At 40.8% G+C, this 25235-nt stretch overlaps 2 protein-coding genes across 4 annotated transcripts in view; one reads left to right on the top strand and one right to left on the bottom strand.

The window, feature by feature from the left end:
* The window catches only part of LOC308563795 (uncharacterized protein), an 87793-nt gene extending 73778 nt beyond the window's left edge, over positions 1–14015 (top strand). Inside the window, exons 5-6 of one of the 2 annotated variants that reach the window (XM_081151251.1) lie at positions 9688–9799; positions 12851–14015. In XM_081151251.1, the coding sequence (XP_081007377.1) occupies positions 9688–9799; positions 12851–12919 (181 nt within the window). In that variant the 3' untranslated portion in view covers positions 12920–14015. The remainder of the gene's footprint in view (positions 1–9687; positions 9800–12850) is intronic. The other variant, XM_081151252.1, reaches the window with a different exon arrangement.
* The window catches only part of SGMS2 (sphingomyelin synthase 2), an 81811-nt gene that overhangs the window by 14268 nt on the left and 42308 nt on the right, over positions 1–25235 (bottom strand). For both annotated transcript variants that reach the window (XM_081151226.1, XM_081151227.1), the window contains exons 3-4: positions 5187–5874; positions 1323–1440 (exon numbers count right to left, since the gene is read on the bottom strand). In XM_081151226.1, the coding sequence (XP_081007352.1) occupies positions 1323–1440; positions 5187–5641 (573 nt within the window). In that variant the 5' untranslated portion in view covers positions 5642–5874. The remainder of the gene's footprint in view (positions 1–1322; positions 1441–5186; positions 5875–25235) is intronic.

Below are 25235 nucleotides of genomic sequence, written 5' to 3'. Positions count from 1 at the left end.
CATTACTAGGATGGGCTTGCCTTTTTTTCTGTGGCCATTTCTTCATTTAACACGTTGCAATAACCCCTTAGAAAGTGTTTATTATGTTTCTGAACTTCTCCCATGCCTTAATTTAGCTTCACTAGAAAATCAGCCAATGTTTAAATTCAATATGTACACTGTTTTCATCACAGACACTTTCTGCTTTGATGGCTTTGGAAAATTACAGCTTCTCCAAACCACACCTATATTTGGGGAGGGAGACTGCTGACTTCTTCACAACAACTCTATTTTCCTTCCACCTGGGACATCTGCTTAGTGTTCAGTGAAATATGTTAGACTTCATTCCTTTGTCCAGACAGCACAGGATTTGTAAGTTTCCTTTGTTATAAACCAGGGTACACTAGGGTCTGGGATGATCAACAGCTCTCTTGAGAAATGACTCTCCCTGGAGAAGCTGTAAATCCTGCTGAAGACACTTTCAGTATCTCACACTGTCTCAGCAAAAAGCCACTCTCTTTCCAACTGCTAAAAACCAGGGTTATCCTTGACTTCTTTCTCTTAAATCCATACCCAATTTATTAGCACATCCTGTTGGCCCTACCTTCAAAATGTGTCCAGAATCGAACCACCCCTCGCTTCTTTCTCACTCGCCACCACCACGGGTCAAGTTCCTACAATGCCCACAAGGCCCCATGGGATCTGTGGCTGCACCTAGACCTACACAATTCTACCAGCCGCACTGGCCTCCTGCTCTCTCTTGAACTCACTGTGACTGAGCTATTTCCTTGGCCAGCTATTCCCCATCCACAGGGCTCACTCCCTCATCTTGATTTCTGTTCAAATGCCTTCTCATTAAGCAGCCTTTCTGGCCTCTCTATAAAATAGTACCTACCCCCATAGTCCTCACTCTTCCTCAGCTTTACCATTCACCTGACAGCTGCCGGGATTATCACCATGTGACAAGTTAAACATTTCCTTACCAGTCGTCATCCCTTATACAGTGCACGCTCTTGGAGAAGAACTGTTTTGGTCACTGCTCTGACCACAGTGCCTGGTACACAACAGGGGCGGGGCACTTGTAGAATGAACGCATACGTGAGTACGTAAAGGTAAAACAGCAGAGTCAAATTCCCAATAATAACGTTAAGTTAGCAGAAAATGAATTTTTTTTATGCACAAAGATATGCATTTTATGAACACATTTTCTTTCCCCCAAATCCAAAGAAAAACAGAGAATACGCTAGATTTCAGTTGACACGTGGAAGCGTACTGAAGACCGTAAGAGAGCAGCTGTTGGACACCGTTTCCCGGGTTCCCCTGAGCGGCAGCAGAGCGCTTACCTTCGGGGCGCACTGGAAGTGCATCCCGGGCACCGGCAGCGTGGTGACGTACATGGTGATGCAGCGGTACAGGTACAACGTTCCGATGATGAAGAAGAACCTGCGCCCCACTATTGACCTGAGGGCACAACGGAGATGGGGAAAGACAAGGTCACTGGTGGTTTCTGTTCCCAGTGCTGTATAAAGAGCGTTTCGCAGGATAAAACCAACACGGAGTGGCACCGGCAGACCAGGGTTCCCGGCGCACGTCTGAGCCCCCCGTCCCTGCGGCCTGCACATGCTGTCATCAGTCCAGGGGGGCTGGGCCCCCAGCAGTGAGTCTGTGGGGACGAGGGTTCTAGAAAACCGCCTCTCCTAAAAAAGCCACACTCTGCGAGACAATTCAATGAGCCTCTCTGTTTTCAGCCAACTCGGTGCATTAATAAACCCTTCTCCTGAGAACACGTCGAAGGTATAAGCAACCCACAGTCACTGAGGAATTAACTAATCAGCTCAGGTGATGCCACCTAATTGGACACAAAGGGAAATGGGACAACTCATTTAACCTGTTATATAAGAAGCAAGGTTTATTTGGGGACCATCCAAAAGTATTTTGACAACCTGGGCATGGACTATTTTGTCTATGACTACACTACAGATTTTCAGAGAATTGTTCAGAGGGTCTTCACGCATTTTAGAATATTTAATAGTGGAGTTTCAAACTGATCAGTTTACCCTTAATTTATTCAATCTTGAACAAAAAAGGCAAAAAAACCACCCACCTCGCAAGCCCTTTTTAGCTTTATAGTTTTGGTGGAGATAGCTGTCTTGACTAACATTAGTCCCTGACCGATAGCACCGATGTCCTCAGTCTAAGGCAGTGGTTCCCAGCAGCTGACCCCGAGCACACGGTCTGCACCGCTGCTTCAAGGGTACTGAATGGGCATCGAGGGTTCTGAGCACCCTCACTTCCAGCTGAAGATGACAGCTCCTCTTCCGAGGTGTAGTTAGGGGCTGGGTCTACAAACTCTGGGCTCTGGGGATTAAGAGATGGACAGGTGGGATCCATAAAGACCCTAGAATTACCAGCTGTAACTTCCCTAGCACAAACTGTATTATTCCAGGTGTCCCACTTACGGAGCTCTCAAACTTTCAAAACTGGTGGTCAAAGACTGGACAAACAGGCAGTTTTAGGCACATGGCATATTTTTATTATTTATTTAATAATGTATGTATTTATGTTTTAATCCTCACACAAGTACATTGATTTTAGATGTTTATTGATTTTCGAGAGAGGGGAAGGGAGAGAGAGAAACATTGATGTGAGAGAGAAACATTGATCAGTTGCCTCCCACACGTGCCCCAACTGGGGATGGAACCTGCAACCTAGGTATGTGCCCTGACCAGGAACTGAACCAGCAACCTTTTGGTGTACAGGACGGCGCTCCAGCCAACATAGTCACACGGGCCAGGGCGCATATTTTAAATTTTCTACAAGACTGTGGTCTGAAATGTATCAGGTAACTGCTGCGACTTCTCATTTAAAGAATCATGTACAAATATAACTTTAGATGCCTATTTCCAGTAGCTATTTTAAGAATATTCCAGGGTTTCTGGGGTCAAAATAGAAACACTACCTTGATGAGCTGCTGAAAGTATGGATTTACTGCAAGGCTCTGCTTTCAAAGGCTTGCCATTCAGGCTCTGCCTTTTCTAGCACTGAAAAGGGACAAGTGATAGTGCTGAGTCTCTCCATTTGGTTAAGTGAAAAACAATTCACTTTTTGATTCAACCCCAGGCTCCTAAAGAGTTCTGAACTGTGCTCCATGTGTTAGACAAGGGGAAATGATAAGCAGGAATTATTATGAGGCAGTTATGTTCATTCCAGTGTTCTGAGTCCAGCTGTAGAGAAAACTAAGATGAAACATACACTCTGCAGCCTTGTTTAGGAAAAGGGCTACCACCGATGACTTATCCCCATAGCTGGGAAGGAGGTTTGGAGACAGAGACAGACACGGGGGGGGGGGGGGGGGGGGGGGGATTTCTCATTCAGCTGGGATGTTCAAACAGGTTATAAAAATTACTCCACTAGTTCCTAAAATAAAAGCTCCAATTCTACCTCCAAAATAAAAAGGGAAATTAGTGTGATTTCCCCAGCAAGTTTTTGGTGATGGGTTGTGACGGAAGTGGTAGATATGACTAAAATATGTGGCCAGCTGTATGACCACACGTTTTGACATGGCAAAATCTCAGGTAATAATGGAGAGGCAGTCAGCAACTCTCAGGTGAAGACTCAGGCAAACTGAGATTGTACTTTAGGTTGGAAGCTGGAAGACTTCTTTTCACACATATGTGAATAAAACTTGGCTATCAACATCTTTGGCCCAAGCAGTCTCTCTTATATTCAGTGTCAATTCCAGGCACGGTGGGTGAAGGCCTGGGTGAGGGTGGGGTGGAGGGTGGAGGGTGGGGGGGTGAGGGGTGGGGGATGGGGATGCTGGAGTGGGGTAGAGGGGGTCAATGGGGGGGGAAGTATTGTTTAATACTTCAACAATAAAGATAAATTAAAGAAAAAGAAAAGTGCTAAAGTTCAACAAATACAGTTTACCTTTAGCATAAGCATTCCATAACTGACAACTTTAGCAGCAAAAAGTTCTACTAAGTAAAAGAAAATTTACTTACACGTATTAAGGAAACATTGAGAGAGACACTTAGGAACGACTTGTTTGTGGACTAAGTTTTCAAAACTGCAAACTTGCATGTAGGGGGCTATCTGGCAAAGAGAGATTGAATTCTTCTAATCGCAAAGCAACAACCAATTGAAAGAACAATATAGCATAAATTCCCTTTTCTAAAAGTGATCTTGTGGCATCAGTATTGAAATCCTACTGAACTCTGGATTGTTGAATTGCACTGGATAAATCGGCACACATTGCATTTTCCACAGTCTCAGTTTGTGGCCAATGTCTTGATCAAACCCATATTTTAGTTATTTAATTACTAGAATCTTAGTAAAGAACAAATATCTAAATGATGAATAAGATGAGAAGGGAAGTAGAGGGGCTTTATTTTTTATGGAATTAACAGGAAGGCAAAAACAACCACTTCAGAGCTATGTCCTATTTTTAAGTGTCTTCAAAGCAAAAGTACCTGGCTTAGTACCTCCTGATTCCTGCTACTCCCAAACAGGGAGACCGAAACCAGCGAACTAAGAGCTCCTTTGTGGTGCTGTGGAAGCCAGATGGTAGGGTACGTTTACTTTAGAAATCTAAAACCGAAACCGCGTGGACCCACTTCTCAATTCAGTTTCTGAAACAGATTCGTATTGACTTGATTGCCAATAAGGCCAAAGGAAAAGAAATGGAAAACTTGAGAACTCCTGAACAGAAGCAAAGCTCTATGCAGGCTAAGGTCTACAGACTAATATAGTCATCGCATTGTGAGTAACGGAGAAAAAAGCTCCCAGCCCACCCCTTGCCCCATCTGTCAAGAGCCTGCAATAACACAAGCATGATGCAGTGAATTATTTCCTCTCCAGGACTCGATTTATCATGCAAATACCATAGCACCAAGTTGCTGGAAGTCGGAATTGCACCTTAAATTCACAAACTCTGAGTCACCCACCACAGCACTTCTGCTCTTTCCTATATCGCTGTCACTTTCCCGCACAGCTGCTTCATAAATGCTTAACTGAACAGCGACTGGCTTTATCCAACATGGCAGACCTTTCTATAGCTTCCTTTCATCAAATGCCTGGATAAGACTGAATTTATGAGATGAAACCAAAAAAGACAGTTCCAAGTACACATCGACTCACTTAAATACAAACTAGTGGCAACCCCATTCTCCGCCTCCCCCCCAGAAAACCGTGTTAGATCTACTTACTTGTATCTCAGAAACAGCCACTGCGTGATCCATAATCCAACTAATATAATCCCATTTATTTCTGATACAGAAAATGCCCATTTCACCCGATCAATATAATCAAAAAACTTGTCTGGGAGTGGAGGGCTGAGCTCCTTGGGAGGGACCCTCTCGTGTACCACGGTGATCATGACGGTGGTCAAGACGAGGTTGAAAAGCGCGTACACAAACGCGACGCCCGTTTTCCACCACTCCAGGGGGAACTTGCTCCTCGAGTCGGTGGGCATAGCGATCTGGATGTAGTCGGGGTACTTCTTGGTGCCCTTCCGCAGCCCGTTGGATAAGCTCTTGGGTTTACCGTTGCCATTTTTTTCTTCCTCTTCGGCAGGTTCGGCAGGCCTGGTGTACGTGTTTGCCGGATCGGTGGTCTGATTTTCCATGTGTTCTTCAAGTTTTGCTGTCTCTATGATATCCATGGTCCCCCAATCTTCAGATCAAAAAGGAGATGATAAAGTTCTTTGTAGAAATGTTTTTAAATCCTTCTATTTCCAAGATCAACATGGACTCTTCAACTGGCTCTGCTTCCTGCTGTAAAACGTAGAAAGTAGCCACCGGATGACTGGTCCTCCCATGCAGCTCTCCCCTGCACATCTACCACTTTCAGGGAAGCAGGCCAATTCTCTTTTCCCCAAAGATTTTACTATGACACCTGTGAAAACAAAACAAAACCACGTTCAGAAATCATGCCTGTCCAACTGTCAACCATCCAAAACAGACATTATCAAAATACGGAAACAAATACCAAAGCCATTTGCTTTATAAATATATCGTCAGAACATAGCCATAGCTGCTGAGATGAGTTTATTTAGAAAATATTGAATTGTTTTATCTTGGAATTCTTCTCTTTTTGAGCTGATGTCAGTATAAATAGGAACATTTTAATAATCAATTCCTTTTAAATTTCTTTAAATAGAAATCAGGCACTGTTACCTGTTGCTAACCATGAAGTCACAATCAGCTAGAACCTCCCCAGACCACATCACTCCTTCCTAAGGCTGCATCTTTTCCACGAGCCTTACAGAAATTGCTGCCCTCTGTGTGTCAAAAAGTCAACTTTCTATTTTCTGGAATCTTGCCCTGGCCGGGTGGCCCAGTTGGTTCAAGCGTTGTCCCATGCACCAAAAGGTTGTGGATTCGATATTCCCGATCAGGGCACATACCTAGGTTGTGGGTTCAATCCCCAGTCAGCGTGAGTACAAGAGGCAACCAATTGATGTTTCTCTCTCACATTGTTGTTCCTCTCTCTCTCTTTCCCCCTTCCCCTCGCTCTCAAATCAGTAAAAATACCCTCAAGTGAGGATTAAATAAATAATTAAAAAACCTGGAATCTTTTTAAGTGACCACTCTTCAGAATGTATTCAAGAACTAAATGACACTGCCTCAGTTTACCCTTTTACATAGAGAGGCACACCATCCACCAGGAAAGCTGACAGCCTTCAAAATAACACAAAGCTTAGGCACACAAAGCCTTAGCTATGTCTTATCGAGGTAACAAACTCTACTTGTTTCTTGAAGGATAATGTAATTTACTACAACTGACATGGTAAATTAGTAACATTTTGATGCAGCCCCACAATTTCTGGCAAATAACAGAAACTGGCACCGAGAGGACCAGCTCGGGGCACTTACCCACCACGAACCCGGTGAGAAAAGGGTGCCTTTAGCCGAAGCTCCAGAGGCTCCAAAGAGCAAAGGCTTCTTCACAGCCCAGAGCACCAGCACCGACTCTTTATACTTGCGGGCAACACGGCCCCAGCTGTTCTCAATTTAGGAAAGCAGTATTTTAGTCCGACTACAGATCCCAGCCACCTGAAGAGGTTTCCAAACCTTCTAATTAGTCCCCAGCTTGAGTACACTGCACAATTTAAGCATAATCCTTCGCATTTTAAAGGCCTCTCTTTCAGGGTAACTTCAGGGAAAAAATTAGGAGGAGGAAAACTCCGAGTGGTGACAGCTAAGCCTTTATTTACTGAAAGGAAAAAAAAAAATTTGACACAGTTAATAAGTACAGGCAATGTCTGTTGGCAGCTGTGGGTGGCAAACGGAGCAGCCACAGTGTTGATTGTGCACCAGTGATGGGGGTTATTGGGGGCAATTAAAAGGAGATATTAAAAAAAAAAAAAAATGACACCAACCTGAATATTCACCCAAAGGGCTCACAGTCTAAAGGAAGAGACAGAACTAAAACGGCCACACTATTTGAGAAGACTGAAGGGCGTGTTGTAAAAGGAAGAAGGTGATTCTGATCACTAAAGACAGCTTTGCTTGTATCCCTCCCTGCTCCCGACAACTTGCGTCCACAGGGAGGCGCTGTCCAGTTCTGACCAAGCAAAGCAAGAGCAAAGCGAGCCTGGCAGACAAAGATAGGATCACGGATGGATGGAGACCCCGCTAGGGCATGTTACTGAGAGTCCCGGGCATCTTAGACCCCAGCTGCTAACACATTAGAGTTGAATGAGAAAGAAGCGGTGTCCCTCTCTGTAAAGCGGGGTTCACAGATATTCTCTGTGACCCAGCACAATGTTGTGGGAGGAGTAGGCAAGACAGTGTCAAAAGCAAGACTTCAACACCATGGATGATATTCCTAATGGAGGCACCAAAGCACTAGCCCAACCATTACCTGTCTCTTTTTATCAACTCTAGGCTAGACCACTCATAGCATCTTGCCAAACGATCACCCAGATTTCCTCCCACTTTATTATTCCACATCAGCTCTGAGCCTGGCATTTGTATGTGAAAGAAGCTTGTGACTGTAAAACCCAGGTCCACCAAAGGACATATAGACGGTCTTTAGAAGGTGGCCACTCAGTTCTAGAACATAGAACGTGGGACAGAAGACAGTCCAATTAGTTATTTTATTTTATTTTTTTAAAGAGGAAGTGTTCCGCCACCTTCCTCATGGGACAACTGTGAGGATGAGTGAAATAATTAATCGTGAAGAGCGCTGTGCTCCTGGGAGCAAGAGCACTCTGTGAGTGCAAAGCCCATTTATCATCATTAGCAGCTGGATTGATATTTTCCTTGGGATTTCATTAAGAAGATTCAATATACAAACCACATTCAGCATGTGTCAACCAGTCTTGGGCTGCAATGTTTGCCATTGAGATGATGATTACGACATACTCATTCCTGTGGTGACCCTTCCCTACCAGTAAAATATCTGGGGAAGTGACAAAGGCCACAGCAGTTCCTCTGGATGGCAATCCCATTAGCTCATTTGTTTAGGGCGCTATGCGGAGCACAAAGCAGGTGGAGAGCTTTCCAAGTCCTCGTATGTTGCAAAAGACTAGAGGTTAACTTCGGTAATATTTAAAGAAAGAAAGATCTCTATACATTAATCCTCCTTTGGAAGGCAAATGCAAAACTCTGAAACTCTTAGTACACCCTTTTTGTTTGGTTAGGTTTTTTTGTTTTTTTAGAACTAGGAAGGTTTCCAATTAGTAAATGACTGTAATAAAATACAAATATATGCAAAAAGAAAAGATACGGATCTCGAGTGAAGTCAGAAAAGCATTTCATAAAATTCAACATCCACATGACTTTTGGGAAAGTTTTCAATAGTTGAAACAGAAGTGTATATATATAGCTACACTCTTTCGAGGCCAGTATCACCATTTTAACTATGTAACACGCGTTCAAACTGCTGGTGACGAAAGACTTCCACTGCTGCTCTGCTTTTCATTCCTAAGAGAACTCTAGAAGCTTCTCTGTGAAATTACAAGAAAACACATCATTTCGCTTCTATGTTTCACCATAAAGGGCTTGATGTTACCATATTACCATATTTATCAAATATTACGACATTAGTCATTTTCTCTTAATAATCTCAATAGGATGGTTCCTTAACTTGACACACTGCTGCTCAGCCTCACCAGGAAGCCGACAGGAGCACCAGTGGAAAGGTCTGCACCGGGGGATACGAGGCCACGGTACCTAAGCTAACACTGGGGTCGTGGCACCCAGTTGTTCTATTTTGCGAGTCATCCAAAGGAAATACGGATGTTCAAAAAGTATTTCTACAAGTATGCTTGAAAACTGGAGAGAGCGTAATAGCCGAAGACTGGGTATTAGTGAAATAAATTATGGTTATCTTATTATAAAATACTGTGTTTTGAAATAATACCTCTGAAACTGTGAGACAAGTATATAAGCAGTATATAAGAAGGGTGCAGTATCGAATTCAGTAGACAGATCTGAAGAGATGTAGACTCTAAATAATTCATATCAGAGGTTATGGTTTAAATCAAGGGAACTGGCATGTGATGTACACTCAAGGCTTTCCGAACAGGGACAAGCGTGAAACTCACCGCCCGTCTCCCAAGGTAGCTCTGACCTGGGCTCTCTGACAGCATGGGCACGAGTGCTGGTCGAAGGGCTTAGAAATTCCTTGCTGCTAGATTTGTATGTCTGCCTGGTTGTACTTTTATCCTCACCTGAGGATATTTTTTCTATTTCTTTTCAGAGAGAATGCAAGGGAGAGAGAAATAGAGAAACATCAATGTGAGAGAGACACATCGATGGGCTGCCTCCCGCACATGTCCCGACCAGGGCCGGGGATCAAGTCTGCGACCAAGGTACGTGTACCCTTGGCTGGAATCGAACCCCGGACCCTTCAGTCCACAGGCCGACGCTCTGATCACTAAGCCAAAACCAGGTAGGGCCTGGTTGTACATTTAAAGTGGTTAAGATAATGTATTAAATGTGTATAGTTTAAAAATTAAGGAAACATCTAAGCTTCTATATGGGTTTTAATGTAATCTGTTACTTTTGTGTAATCTGTTGAAGATGGAAGTTAAACACTGATCCAAGAAAATGTGTTTCTAACATTTACAAATCAGAAAATAAATAAGAGATTTATACATTGAGCTTAAAGTTTTTAAAAAAATACCAGGTCTTGAAATAGCATTTATTTAATTGAATATCAATGAAAACAAATAGCTGATGAGTTTATTAACAGGCACAAAAGCTTTCTCAGACCATGAAAAACTCAGTTGTCACTATAAAGGCATTAAAAAATCAAGTTATAGCCCCACCAGTGTGGCTCAGTTGGTTGAGCATAGTCCTTCAACCCCCCATCGGGGCACCTGCCCAGGTTGCAGGCTTGATCTCCAGTAGTGGGCGTGCAAGAGGCAGCCGATCAATGTTTCTATCTCTCACTCCCTCTCCCTTCCTCTCTCTGAAATCAATAAAAACATATTTTTTTAAAAGTCAAGTTACAGAATAAAAGCCATAACTGTTACTCATGTGCCATTAGTAAATGTTACTTATGTGTACTTACTGTGCTTTGTGTTATCTGATTAACCCTCATACCAACCCTACGAAATATTTTAAAGAAAAGAAATTGAGATAAAGTGAGATGCCCAAGGTCAGACAGGCAGGAAGTGGCAGAGCCCAGACTTGAAACAGAAATTTGACCTCAGGGGGGTTACTGGCACACCACCCCCCCCAGTGCCACTCATTACATGTTAGAGGGCAACAATATAGTCAGTGAAAAAGATTGAGACAATTATAAGCTTTTTTTCTTTTCCCCAAAGAGATATGTAAATACACAGCAAAGTCCTCTGGTTAACATCACAAGCATTTTTTAATCTGGAATTTTGTAAAAATTAATATATAACAAGAAAAAAATTAATATATAATTCAACGCTCTGGTGGGAGGGAGGGGAAAAGAAGTCTGGTATTTCCCTGTTATGCATTTGTGTAACTGTTACTAATAAGCCACTATATTAAATTTATAATACAGCTATATCACTTGTTAATAGGATCCAGGTTAGCTAGGAAATTTTATGTCCATGAAGTTTTTTCTGAGACCAAAACATCTTCGCTTTTCCTTATTAACATTCTTACAGCTTAACTTGTTTATAAAAATCTTCCCCCCTAAAATCGTTAAGTACTAACAAGCTTATGGATATAAGGGCACCTGCCTTAGGTGTCATGGATTCTACTGCAGAAGCACCCACAAAATTTGTTCAATATTTTCACTAGAAAGTTTTTGAAAACTGAAAAGATCCACTGCTCACTAAAAAACTACCATGTATATTTGTGAAATACTTGCCCAACAAAAGTAACATGGAAAAGAGTCCTTGAAAGCCCATTATAAGTTTTTATACTGCCACTAGATCCCACATTTGTATAGATATGATAAATTTAAATTAGGGGAATGAGCAGGCTTATCAGGTAGCTTGGTGAAACTGTGCTGAAAATAGGTTTAAGGAAAACATTTTTTAATATAAAAGATAGAAGTGGAAAGTCAATAACCAATGACTGCCCTTCTGAACTCTGGGAGAGATATGCTTGAGTAGAGGCCAGACCTCTTGATTTCTGGTACTTACTATCCCATACGAAGGTAGGTTGGACAATATTAGTTCTGTATACGGTTGTAGAAGAGAAAGATACACCTATCCATGGTGGATGCCTGGAACGGCCAGTGGGTATGAACAGCAAGTAGGCCGGAAGTTTCGTTTTGGGGCGATGGAAATGTTCTAAAATTAGACAGTGACGATGGTCGCAAAATTCTAACTAAATCATTTAATTGTACACTTTAAAACAAATGAATTTTACAGTAAGTTATAATTCATTTAGGCTGTTAGAAAGAAGATAGAGCCCATCGAGGTAAGTTGCTCCTGAAGAATTAGAAAATCAAGGACCATCCCATCCTCTACTATAATCCAGGCTCACTTACCCCTTCAAGTATTGTACTCACCACTTCTTCAGCAGTAATTCTGATATAACACACATTACTAAGTTTTCCACGGATAAGACCAAGATCCAGCCAATGAAAATCAGGCTGCTTAACAAAATTTGTATAAACTGTGCTCCAAAAATAAACTTGGAACTAAATAGTATGAAGTGACACAAACAAGAAGACACAGACGGGATTCTTAACAGAACTTATCAAAATTTACTATGAGTTGAATTAAAAGGGAAAAAGATGGTCTGTCTTCTTTCTCACTACAAAAAATTTGTCACTGTAACAGGCGAGGTAGACAATTTTATAGTTGTTGAAATGAATGCTTGTTTACACAGAGCAAACATTAGCTATGCAAATTTGAAAACAAACTGACTTGTGGGACTGGGAGTATCTCCCAAGAAGGGCTATTTGTAGGAGAGTGCACCATGCACTGAGAGGGTGGACCAGGCCTCAGCCAGTATCAACTGTTTGTGGTTTAACTAAGTTTGATACAATAAAGGACCATCACTAAAATCTGACTTGAAAAATGTTCCATAGGATGTTTTAAAACTTGGCTTCTATTTTCTAGCTGTTACTCTTTTTATTGGTGGTTGAATTCCGATGATCAGATCTGATCACACTGTATTTTGTTAAGACAAAACTGCAGCCATGGGCTTGAAGTAGGAGGAGAGGAATCTTAAAGAGGTGGAGCCACGTGGAAATGTTATATTGGTAGTTAGGCAGACCTGAGCAGAGCAAGGATGATGGATGGGCCAGGTACAGAAACTCACCAGGGTAAAAAGCTCCAGATGCCTAGCAAGGGGCAATACTGGAAAAACAAGAACCTCGCCACCAGCGTAACTTATCCTTCCCTAGCATATCACTGGTCACGCAGTTTGGACACCCTGAGCGTTTCCTCCCTAAAGATAACATCTAGACCTCAATTGTATTTCAGCTCCAGGCCCAGAAGAGCAGCAAAACCAGACAAGTGACACTGCAGCTGCCTCAGGACCAGCTACATTGACTAATGACCCCTGGCCCTGACCCATCAGTGGAGACCATGGCCCTGAAAGAGCACACCAGGAAAGCTGATGAATATTCTATTGAGACACTCTCCAGAGACCGCCCCTAAGATTTCCACTGGTAAGAGAAATACGATCAGGATAAAGGACCCCCAGGATAAAGGACTCAGCGGTGAGCTCTACCCAGGGGAGCACGCCTGCGCCATTCCCTTCTGCCTTCTTCCCTCAGAAGGGACCCCACGAGACTTGCAACCAGGGGAGCAATAGGCAGTGGCAGCTCGTCCCAGGCTAACCCCCTGAACCTGTCTCCAAGGCCCCCTTCTCTCTCTGACTTCCCAGCGAGCCAAAGCAGCCCAGCGTAGGCTCTCCCGTTGCTTCTTCCGTGCCCTTCCTTGTTTCACTGTCCTAAGTATATTTTTGCTGCAGTCAGTAAATTCTTGCTTGCTTTTCTATACTTTGTCTCGATTGAAATCTTTCCCCCTCAAGAAGACTAGAACCAAGGTCCCATCTCCTGGTCTTCCCAGTAACAGAAAGACAATTTAACAATTGTGGACAAAAAGGGGGCACATGCTAAACCTGACAAGCTCAGGGAAGGCCTGCATGGTGGCCTTGCAAACTCTGAGACCTAAAGTTACCACAAGGATGGTCTGAAATTAAAACTTCTTTAAAACTAAAAGCACCTTATGGTGGGTAGTCATGTCCTAAGGTAGTATTTTCCCCTAACAAAGGTTAATTTTCACCTTAACTAAGCTTATTGCTAGTCTTTTTTGCATCTGAGATAACAAACCTGATTAACATACCTTTGCAAAACAAAGTAATTCCCCCTGGATGCACCAGGGCAGAGACCATGAAACCTCTCATTGTTATAATCTTGTTAACTGTTGACTGTTAATTATCCAGTACCCACCCACACAAAGAACTATGTGTCTATCATTTTACTTTTTATCCAATCCCAGAGGTTTCCCTGCTTTGCTTTCTCCCACCTCCCTAATCTATTGCCTCGTTGACTGTAATCTATAAAGCAAGGTGCAAAACTTGAGATTTTGCTTCTTGGCAATTGTAGACGGTTTGGCTCAAATAAACTCACAAAAATTCTTCACAGGTTTGAATGTTTCTTACATTAACACAATAAACAAATGAATAAATGAGTGACTAGGGTAGACAGGACAAACAGATTAGAGTGACAGAGTAGGTAGATAGATAGGCAGACAGACAGGCAGACATACTGGGACCCTGAAAAAAGAAGAGGGCTGTAGAAGGAGGTGAAAGGTTAGGGAATATTTAAAATAATCCTTTACATTTCCTTTGGGAGATACTGTAAATCAGAGGTTCTCAGAGTTAAGTGGTAGAGTGGGGATACATCCCACTCTTTTTCCTAAACGCTGGCTTATGCTGGTCCCTACCCTTTCCCACCCCATTCCTGGTTGGGTGTGGGAGATACCAAGTGGTTTCTCACTCCTTTAGCAGAGTTGTCAGTGTTTAGTAAAAAGAACTAGGCTGGAACTTTCTACTTCCAACGGTTTCTGAATACTGCCAGTGATGTGTGATATACCCATGACCTCAGAGAATGAGCTGGGTTGAAGGTTTACCTTTGTGTTTAAATGCCTACCCGCTTTAACAGGCGAGCAAAAGACATCCTCTATCATTTAAACAGATGTTTGTACTTTGAAATGTCCGCAGGGTAGGTGTCACTAGGCTCCTTCCACACAACTGGCCTGACCGACTCTGTGTTTACTGGTCAAACAAAGGCAGCCAGTGCTCGTTGGGCATAAACACTCTGGAGGCTTTATCAGAAGGGCTAAATCTAACTGCCTAACTGAACAACAGTGATAATTATCTGCTTCTACATTCCTCGCCTTCCTTATATGCCCCAAAGACTTATATACCTAGAAACTGATTCCCGTAGGTTTTCATACTTATTACTCTGGGATAGGTGCCTGTGCAGATTACCTATTAAAGGGAGAGGCTGCTGATAACCATAAAAACATTCCATTTAATGTTTTTTGAAGATATTTAAGTCTGACATTGGAACGTATGTTTTCTCCTAAGAACAGTGGCTGATCCAAGAAAGAGACAGAGCAGAAGCTGGATCTAACAGTTTAACATTATAGTGCCCAAACCAAGTTTTCTAAATGATGTTCGAGATCTCGTTCTAAGCAAATAAAGAGATCACCATCAGAGTCAACAGTACATTTCCTTGTCAGAAACAACAAAAACGTTTTTAGATTTGGAAGCACAGTATCTTATTATAGAAAACCATGCTAAGAAATGAGAAGGGAAAAAAATAGTTCCTTAAAAATAATTTCATAATTCTCTACTTTTACAAATAAAAGCTCCTCTATTCCATGCCCTTCAGATTATTTAGAAACATGCCTATTGATTTCTCCGTCTACCACGTGGGTACCAAACTGCTTGTATATGTTACATGATTTCAAAAAGAGTTTGCATAGAATAATATAAACAGGCTACTTAAATGGGTATTTTTAAAACAGCCTCTTGAAACTTTGCTTGCTGTTTACTAGAGCATTAGAGTGAGGTTTAAGTAAAAGTACCTTTAAGCAAGAATCTATAGAAAGTTCAATAATCCTGCTCTAGTGTGGAGGCAAAAGCAGAGACTTGAGAAACATTTAACCAGGTGCCTGCAGTTAATACACCTCTTGGTCACAGCAGAGGGCAGGTGTCTCAGAACAGGACCCTCACTCAATCCCAGGGCTGCTGTGGAAATGACGCGGAGCTACACAGTTTCCTTGCAAAGGTCGATGGGTTATTGGATCTTTTATTTCTGCTTAGTGCTCCATGCCAGCATCGTAAATTCAAGAAATAGCTTCATAAAGCCTGGGAGATTTATGGGAGCTCTTCCTGACAGCCAGAATTAACCCTGAGAATTTGCACCATCTGCACGTTGCGATTTCAGGGTGCTGTTACGCGGAGGGCAAAGGCGAGGAGGGGGCACAAAGAAGCCTAGGCAGCTCTGTGTATCTGAAAGTCCTGTGCTTTACCCACCTGGCTCCTCTAAGGAAAGGAAAAAGCACGAAAGGAAAGGGATCATGAAGACCCAGAAAGTTCTGTAAAAGCCTACATTTCTCATTCAGTTATGCCAACCACAAAAATGTTCTACAAATAAAGTAATAAAGAATGTATTCTACTCATACATGGGATATGCTATTTTCAGCTTCCATCAAAAAACACAGGGCTGTGTATTTTCTAGAGTTGCTTTCACATGACTGGCAGAATGAGCCATTGCTCTCAAATGGCATGAGATTATTAAAAAGCAACTCCAAAGCCATTAAAGCCAGAGTATTTGTCTCTAGTTTCTCCCAGAATTTAAACTGCTATGTTGTATTTAAATAATTTCTCTCAAAAGCACTAATTTGACCAATGCTTCCAATCTAGGCTTTGGTTCCTGCAAATATCCTAACAGTGGTGATTTATGTTTCCTAAATTTGGGTCTATGAAGGGGGACCCAGATTCCCCTACCCAATCCAACAGGAGGAAGACTACCCATGGGGAAGAGGTAGCAAAAGTACCTTAAAAGATTAAACTCCTGAGTCTAACAGAATGCGATTTTAACAGAGTACCTGGATTTTCAGAATGATTGCTAACAGACATAGGGCCTGTTAGGGGAATATGAAATTTTTTAGATGTCTTTAGCGAGAACAAATGATCCAGGAACCTTCAGCTATGTAAAAGGTTTTGATGCGTTTGTCTCAAAACAGACAGAACAGCTCACTGAAGACTTTTTCCATCTGTGACCAATGGTGCTGGCTCACAAAGTCACAAAGCAAAGTTTTAATAAACGAATGTGTCTTCTGTTGCCTACTCTACCGTGTGTCCCCTGTCTGGGACTTGAACACTCCACCCCAAAGCGCAGGCAACTGTTGGTATAATAAAGACCACAGAAAAAATGTTTGCATACCATTGATTATATAGTGATCCTTAGCCAACTGCCCAATTCCCTTCAGCAGAAAATCTAGAGCAGGATACACAGTTCTTGTTTTGTATTTCTTTTAGGAATACCATAACATGAGAAATTTAGTTCCAATATACCCAAGCTGTCCCTCTAGGAGATAATTAGAAAAAAGAGGAAAAGGAGTTTAGAAAAAATAAGTTTTTACAGTGAAGCCTTGAAAGAGAAATAATATAAGGTAAAAACAGACAGGATTGCTGCACTTAAATGGCCTTAGGGGCCCAAAGTAAGACAAGGCCAGCTCACGGCGTGGGGAGCACAGAGGCAATGGAGCTGAGCATCAGTCTGTCATCAAAACCAGGAGAGCCTGAATATGTGGATGGAAAACCAAACTGGGGTAGGGGTTAGAGGCAGGCGCTGTTGCACAGCAACACAGTATTGAAAATCTGGGAAAACCTACACTGCCTTTTCTACCCTCACAATAGTACACACAACTATAACTGAAATTAAGTTTGCATGTCAAAAGAGTCAGTCTACTTAGCAGAAACTGTTAATATTGTAAATAAATAAACATAACTAAAACATGAATATAAATAAATTCTACATAAATAATATATAAAAATATTTTAATTATTTATTCAAGACTTTCACGTGGGTCCTTGGCTCTCATCTCTCTTTGCACATTAAGTCAGCTTTTCACTCTCATACTGTCTGCAGTAAGGGCCAGTGTTTCGGGAACCTACCTCTTGAAGCCACCCTCACGTGCCATTGGGAGAACATGAAAAGAGACGGAGGCACAGAGAGTAACTTCTGCTGAGATATCCACGCAGTGAGCGGAGAAGGGGCGGGCAAGGAGACAGAAGGAGGGGACAAAATTGCCCTGGTCCAGTTCTCTGAGCCAGAACTCACTCATTTCCTTGCTTTCTACTTGGAGTTGATTTCCCCTAATCCTCTGCTGACAAATCCTAGGCAACAGAGCTCCTATGACTAAATATCTCCCAATATTTTGAACAAAAACTTCCTCCAGAATGTCTTATTGACAAATTAACACACAAGCTTCTACCCCATTATAATCCATAGATAGGAACACTGGAAGGTGACCTTGAAACAAAACCCATTAAAATGCAATTTAAGCTGTAATTGCAAAGCAGCAGGAAAACTGCAATGAATTGCTGGTGGGATCATAAATTGGTACAATTCTTTTGAAGATCTGTCTCTCTTTTTTAGACATACAATGAGTTTTTAAAAATGCGTATACTTCTTGACATAATAACTTTACAACTGTGAATTTTGGGACATGTCTTAAATACAGAAAAAAACATAATCCAAAAATATACTCGGTGAAATATTACAACAATCGAAATGTCTCCACGTAGAAGACTAAAATATCCATGAAATACATTAAATTTATTGTTTAAAAAATAGCACTATATTTTTATTTTTATTTTCATGAAAATGTAAATGTATACACTAAAAAAACCAAGTTAATAAATATACCAAAAGAATATCAGATATTAATGCTGGTGGTAGGGTTTACCAATTATTTTCATTTCCCTTTGTACTTTCCTGTTTTCTCTGAATTTTGTGTGATAAAAGTATTCACCCTTGTATCCGCTTACAAAAGCACTTTCAAACAGTTTCTAAAAATTATGTTTAAGACTTTAATAACAAGAATACTGCAATTATAATTTCAGCAATGCAAAGATGTATATTACATATATAGAAAAGAGTTTGAAGAAAATATACCAAATATTATCATAATTGATGAATTTATGGGGGGATTTTTTCTAATTTTCCACATTAATCATTTTTTTAAATTTATTTTTCTTAATCCTCACCGGAAAATATGTTTACATGTTGTTGTTTTTAAAAAGAGAGGGAGAAACACTAATAGGTTGCCTCTCGTACGCGTCCTGAATGGGGATTGAACCTGCAAGCTAGGTATGTGCCCACACCAGGAATGGAACCCCCCATCTTTTGGCATATGGGGTGATGCTCCAACCAACTGAGCCATACCAGACAGAGAATTTTTCTTTATGTATTGATTTATTTTATTTTATTATTTTTTTAGAGAGAGAGCAGAAGGGAAAAGGAGAGAGGGGGAGAGAGAGATTTGCTGCTCCACCCATCCATGCATTCACTGCTTGACCCCTGCACGTGCCCTGACCAGGGATGGACCCTGAAAACCCCGCACATCAGGATGATGCTCCAACCAATGAACCACCTAGGCAGGGCCACACGTTAATCATTCTTAGAGTCAGGAAAATACTAATACAATCACTGACAGACTTAACAGGGAGAATGTGCTTTTGTTTCAAAAAGGTATTGTGGCCCGGCCGGGCGTGGCTCAGTGGTTGCGTGTCGACCTAGGATCCAGGCGATCGGGGTTCGATTCCCGGTCAGGGCACATGCCCGTGTTGCGGGCTCGATCAATGACTCTCATCATTGATGTTCTCTCTCTCTCTCTCTCTCTCTCTCTCTCTCTCCTTTCCTCTCTCTGAAATCAATAAAGATATATTTAAAAAAAAAAAAAAAAGGTATTGTGTTTTGTACAATTTGAAGTATGTAAAAAAATGCATGAGGACCTAGCTGGTTTGGCTCAGTGGTTAGAGCGTCGGCCCGCGGACTGACGGGTCCCAGGTTTGATTCCGGCCAAGGGCACATACCTCGGTTGCAGGCTCAGTGCCAGGCCCCAGTCGGCTTGTGAGCGGGAGGCAGCCAATCGATGCCTCTCTCTGGAATCAATATTTCTATCTATCTCTCTCCCAGCCTTCCACTGTCTTTGAAAAGCAATGGAAAAACTGTCCTCAGGTGAAGATTACAAAATAGCGCAAGTGCAGAAAAGTCAGAGGACAAGTATGTGAAAATATTAAGAATGGCTGTCCAAATGGTAGGAGAATAGGAATTTTTCCTTCCTACATTTGTGTACAGTCCATATTTTTAAACTTTTCATTATAAATGTGTTATTTTACAGCTAAAAGTATCAAAAACCAGGTATAGTTGTCACTGTTGCTTTTATAGAAACATTTATTCACTGAAATCTCTATTTCATGTTTTCAACTCAGCCTCAATTAACTGCAATAAAAAAATGTATGTTTAGAATGTTGTATTTTGGAAAAATCTGCATTATTGCTGGTGCTTGATAAGCTAATATTACCCTTAATCTGAAGTACATGTATTCAATTAAATTAGTCTTTATTTAGTGCCAACTTTCAAGACGAGACTTGTGATAAAGGGTGATGCAGGGTTTATGAGCAAGAAAGGAGTGAGGGCTGCTTTGTAAATAAGTGGCTTCCATATAATGGATGTCACTCAATACTTCACAGAACAAAACTAGTCACTTACGTGGTAGTGTTCCCCAGAAAAAAACAAACAAACAAAACCAACCCCCCCCCCACAAAAAAAAACCCCAGCTGCCAAATAGCAAAGAATCAGGCCAAACTGGATTTGAAGAAGACAAGTCAGTCAAAATCGCAAATCCCTAAGCCCTTTTGCAAATATTGGTAATTTTGTGCACCAAGAATGTTTTAGTAAGCTTGTATATTTAAGCATTTTTGAAAACTTTTTTTCTTGATACTTAGTGGATTCTTGCCTTATTGTACCCATTACCAGCTAACAGCTTCTGTACTGTGCTCTCTGTAACAAAACTTTGAATATAAGCTAAAATTGCCAAGCGATTAAAGTATGAGGGCTTTCAAATGAGTACTTGCCCTATATATAAAAATAATTTTAACTAATTGAAAGAATGATGGAAATATTAATTTAATCCAGTTTGCAAAAATCCATTAAAATATTACTGAATAACAATCCCAAGTGTTCCAAACTTCTAATTCTGCATCTTTTTAAAAAATTAGCATTCCCCCTCCTAATTTCAAAAGCTATATATTACCTACTTTGAATCACTTCTAGGAATTCATCTTAAAGATACTGCATAAGCATGAAAAGACTGTTTTCCAAATTCTCTAATCGGAATTTTTTTGGAAAAGATGCATTTAAAAATACACAACTTTGGATTTCAGAAAGATCACAGGTAAACGTACCACGTTAGGTCGCATAGCTCACCGACACCACTTTGCTGAATTTGGGAAACACCACGCAATCAAGCATTAATATATCTGAATGAGACATGGATATTTTCACACCAAGATGGATGAAAAAAGACTATAAAGAAATTTTGGTCAGTTCAAAAAGGGTGTTGACACCAAAGGTTATCAGGGGAAGGAGGGAGGGAGGGTAGAAAGGAAGGAGGAGCCTTTTGTTTTTAGAATTTAGATTTTGAAATTACAGATAAGTGATTCTGGACCTATTAAGACTAAAACCATACTGTCCATCACAATGGGACTAGTAATGTTATAAATATGTCTTATTTGTACAGTAAAATGCTATCATACAATGTTAGGTGAGGGAATGAACTTGCAAAATTGTGGGGGAAAGTTGTGTCATGTATAAATAAATCACATGCTTACTGGAAAGGGGATGTTACATGGAACATTTACTTTATTTACCTTTTGTGTATTGAAAAAAATAAGCAGCATGCTTTGATTTTACTGCCTAAAAAGTCAAAGACAATTATTCATTCAACAATGTTTAGTGAGTACCTACTAAATAAAGTACAAGGGTTTTTAAACGAGTACGGATCCTATATATAAAAATAATTTTAACAACAGTGCAGACTGGGCACTGTTGTAGGGATACAACAGTTTTTAAAAAGTCATTTCCCTCATGCTTACATTCTGCTAGCATATAACAGGAACCATAATAAGAAAGATTACAAGTGCTATGAAAAAGGAGCACAGTTTACAATAGCTAAGATCTGGAAACAACCCAAGTGCCCATGAGTAGATGAGTGGATAAAAAAGCTGTGGGACATTTACACCATGGAATACTACGCAGCTATAAAGAAGAAGAACCCCATACCCTTTGGGACAGTATGGACGGACCTAGAGAAAATTATGCTAAGTGAAATAAGCCAGGCAGAGAAAGACAAACATCACATGATCTCACTTATACGTGGAATCTAAAGAACTTAATAAACTGATGAACAGAACAGGCTCAATGACATGGAGCATAGATGAGACTGAAGAATGTCAGGGGGATGGAGAAGGGAGGGTGGGTGGAGGGGGAGGGAGTAACCAAAGAATTTATATTCATATATGCACAACCCAAGGACAGGGACAATGGCGGGGAGAGGGACTGGGGAGGGGGATGGGACGGGGTGGAATGGGTCATTGGGGAGAAAAAGGGGCATCTGTAATATTTTAAACAAAAATAAAATTTAAAAAATAAATAAATAAATAAATAAATAAATAAAGTGCTACGAAGAAAAATAAAGCAGAATGGGGCAACAGAATAACAGGAGGGCCATTCTAAGTGGGACCACGGGTTTATGAGGTAATACTCAAACATGTCAAATAAATAATAATTATCAGGAGGAAAAATCAAAGTACCATCAAGTCAAAAGAATATCAAGAACATCTATGTTCCAACCTGCTGAGACCCAAGTACAGTAAACAGCTTCTAGAAACCTGTATAAATATATTTTCTAAATCTAAAAAGGGATTCCACTGGAAATGCTCCCATACTTACTCAGTTATAGACTTTTGCCCTTGAGTTCTCCACTTCTAATAGATCAAAATAATGCACATCTGAGTATAATAGTCTAATTATATTAATCATCATGGATTTTTATTTAATTGATCACCCCAGTGCTGTCGTCTAAGGAATGTTTAACCCACATGAGGCTTTTAAGAAAAGGTTAAAGATGCAATATTATCAACACTGAGAGAATAAAAACAAAGGCATTACGTAGGGACAGAAAAGCTGAAGCTATCAAATATCTAATGAGGCTTCGGGATTCAATTTGACCTTCAATGCAGAAATTTTATAATTTTATCTTAAATAGGTGGCATAGAAACTACCAATATAGAAAACTTTTAAAATCATACTGAGTTTAATGAAACAATGCCCAAACTCAAGATAAGCAGTCCCTGAGGGTTAAATATGTAGCAACTGCTCAGTGACCACCAAAAGCCTGGCGGGAAGGCAGACGCATGCACAGCCAACATGGACACAGAACCTTCTGGCCTCCTGTTCCGTGCAGGCTGGGCCTGAACGCTAACCAAGGGAGGCAGCGGAAGGGACGGCTGGCTCCTAGCCTCAAGGGATCTTTGACTCACTTTCTCCCTTTTCCAACCAAAAGTCCCTTAAAAACAACGAGCAATGAAAACAAATTTTATAAATCAGAGAAGAGACTAAAAAAAATTCGAAGTTTAGTAAAACCATTTACCAGATAGAAGTAAAAGGAAAAAGGAAATTCAAATCATGAACATAAAATGGGGGGGAAAAGGCCGATTATATATCACTTAGGAATTTTTAAGCCTAGGGTATATAGATGAAAATGAAAACAAAATGTATGTTTGTTTTAAAGAGAGAGGAAGGGAGAGAGAGAGAGAGAAACATCAATGTGAGAGAGAAACATGGACTAGGTTGCCTCCTGTATATGACCCAACTGGGGATGGAACGGGAAACCTAGGTATGTGCCCTGACTGGGAACCGAACCTGCTACCTTCTGGTGTACGGGGTGACGCTTCAACCAACTGAGCCACACGGCCAGGGCTGAAAACAAAATTTTTAAAACTAAGAGTAGTCTTCATTCTTTAAAGAGCCTTTAAAAACACCAAGCTCCGAGAATCAGTAGTGAATAGAAAAACAGTGAAGTAGCTATCCTGTTCAGATCAGCACTGGTCTATCCTTGGGAGTCAACCACAGTCAGAACTGTTCTCTAGGGGGTGAAGCAGATTTAGAACAACACAGGATGATTAAAAGCACTGTCTCTAAACCTGAACATCATGCCAAGAGGTAGTCAGGAAACACTTGAAACTCAATGTCCAATTAGTATCAGGAAGCTAAAAGATATAATTCCATATTTAATCTTACTTCCATAAAATCTAATTTTCATTGATGGTCCTACACAAATAAAAGTATTTGACTATAAATAATCACTTGAAATTGGTTTTTTTTAAACATACGTATGCTATAAAAAAACAAAAACCCTGTAGTTTAAAAAAGTGAAACAAAGTAAAGCCTAGAAAATAAGTTATTTGTTTTCTGTGGGGTTTTTTTTTTGGGGGGGGGAGCTTTTTTTAGATTCTAAAATATCTGTATTAGGAGATCGGGGGCCCAAAGTTTTTACTGAACAAGATCAAAAGTGACATTCTGATAACACCTACACTTTGGGTACACATCTTAACAAGGTCAAAAAGGATATGGACTGATGGGGGAGGGAGGTATTTTTAAAGAAAAAGAGTAAATTCCATCTAAGGGTTTATGGCCCTAAGAACAGAAAAAACAGATGCTTACAACTCACTCCCAAATTGCAACTGTCCTTTCTGTCCACCAGATGAGTGCCTTTATCTCTGTAAACTATCCCACCATCCACCCAGCTACTCAGGGTAAGTAAAATCCTAGCTACCATCTCGGCTTCACACTACACCCTCTCTGCTCCACAGACAATCACCCCAGGTTACTTACCTCTGCTCTCAAGAGCTTACTTAGTTCAGTTCACAAACACCTCCTACTTGCAGAGGGCAGGAACTAGTCCAAACACAGATCAACAGCCATAACAAATGGAATCCATCCACCAGAAGATACATTAACATCATTTATTTCACAAAAAGAAAGTCAATATAGTCCTAGGAATATCAGGCACTCCTAGTATTTGGCCCTACTAGAGTACAAAGTGTTAAGAGAAAATGGTTAATAGCAAACAGTTTCCTGAGAAGACAGACAGTCAGAAACATTCTTGCACAAGGAGAAACTGAAGTGCCACAGTCACTGTGGGCAAAGGACTGACTGAGCAGGTATTTAATGCAGCGCTTCCTCCCTCCCTCCCTGGTTTTGTTCCCAGTCCATTTCCTGTTTTATTGACTTATTTAAAGCCCTTAAGTGGCTCCCTATGGTCAAAAGTCCATTGCTTATTTTGACATAAAAAAACTTATAAAAGAAAATTTCAAACACGTTATACTGAAAGTAGAGAGGATAGTGTAGTGAACAGCCTTATCAGGTACACCGATGATGATGGAAGATCTTGTTTTCCTGGATTTTTTTTAAGCAATCCTGGAGAACATATTTCATCTGTAAATATTTCAGTATGCCTATTTAAAATAAAGCATCTCTTTTAAAAAAAACCTTAATGCCATTGTTACATCTAAACAAAATTAATGTAATTCCTGAAATAACCAATATCCAGTCAGCTCACCTTTCCTGAATGATCTTATTTTTTCCCCAGACTGCTTCTTGATGGTGCTATGTCCTTCTGGAATTGCTTACAAGGACCTTCATAGTCTTGCCTCTATCTGCCTTCCTTTCAGGCTGTTTTTGAAACTCGTTTTTTTTTTTTTCCTTTCCCTAAA

This window comes from Miniopterus schreibersii, assembly GCF_964146895.1.
Source record: "Miniopterus schreibersii genome assembly, chromosome: 1".
Classification (NCBI taxonomy): Eukaryota; Metazoa; Chordata; class Mammalia; order Chiroptera; family Miniopteridae; genus Miniopterus; species Miniopterus schreibersii.
This window is presented reverse-complemented; position numbering and strand designations above follow the sequence as displayed.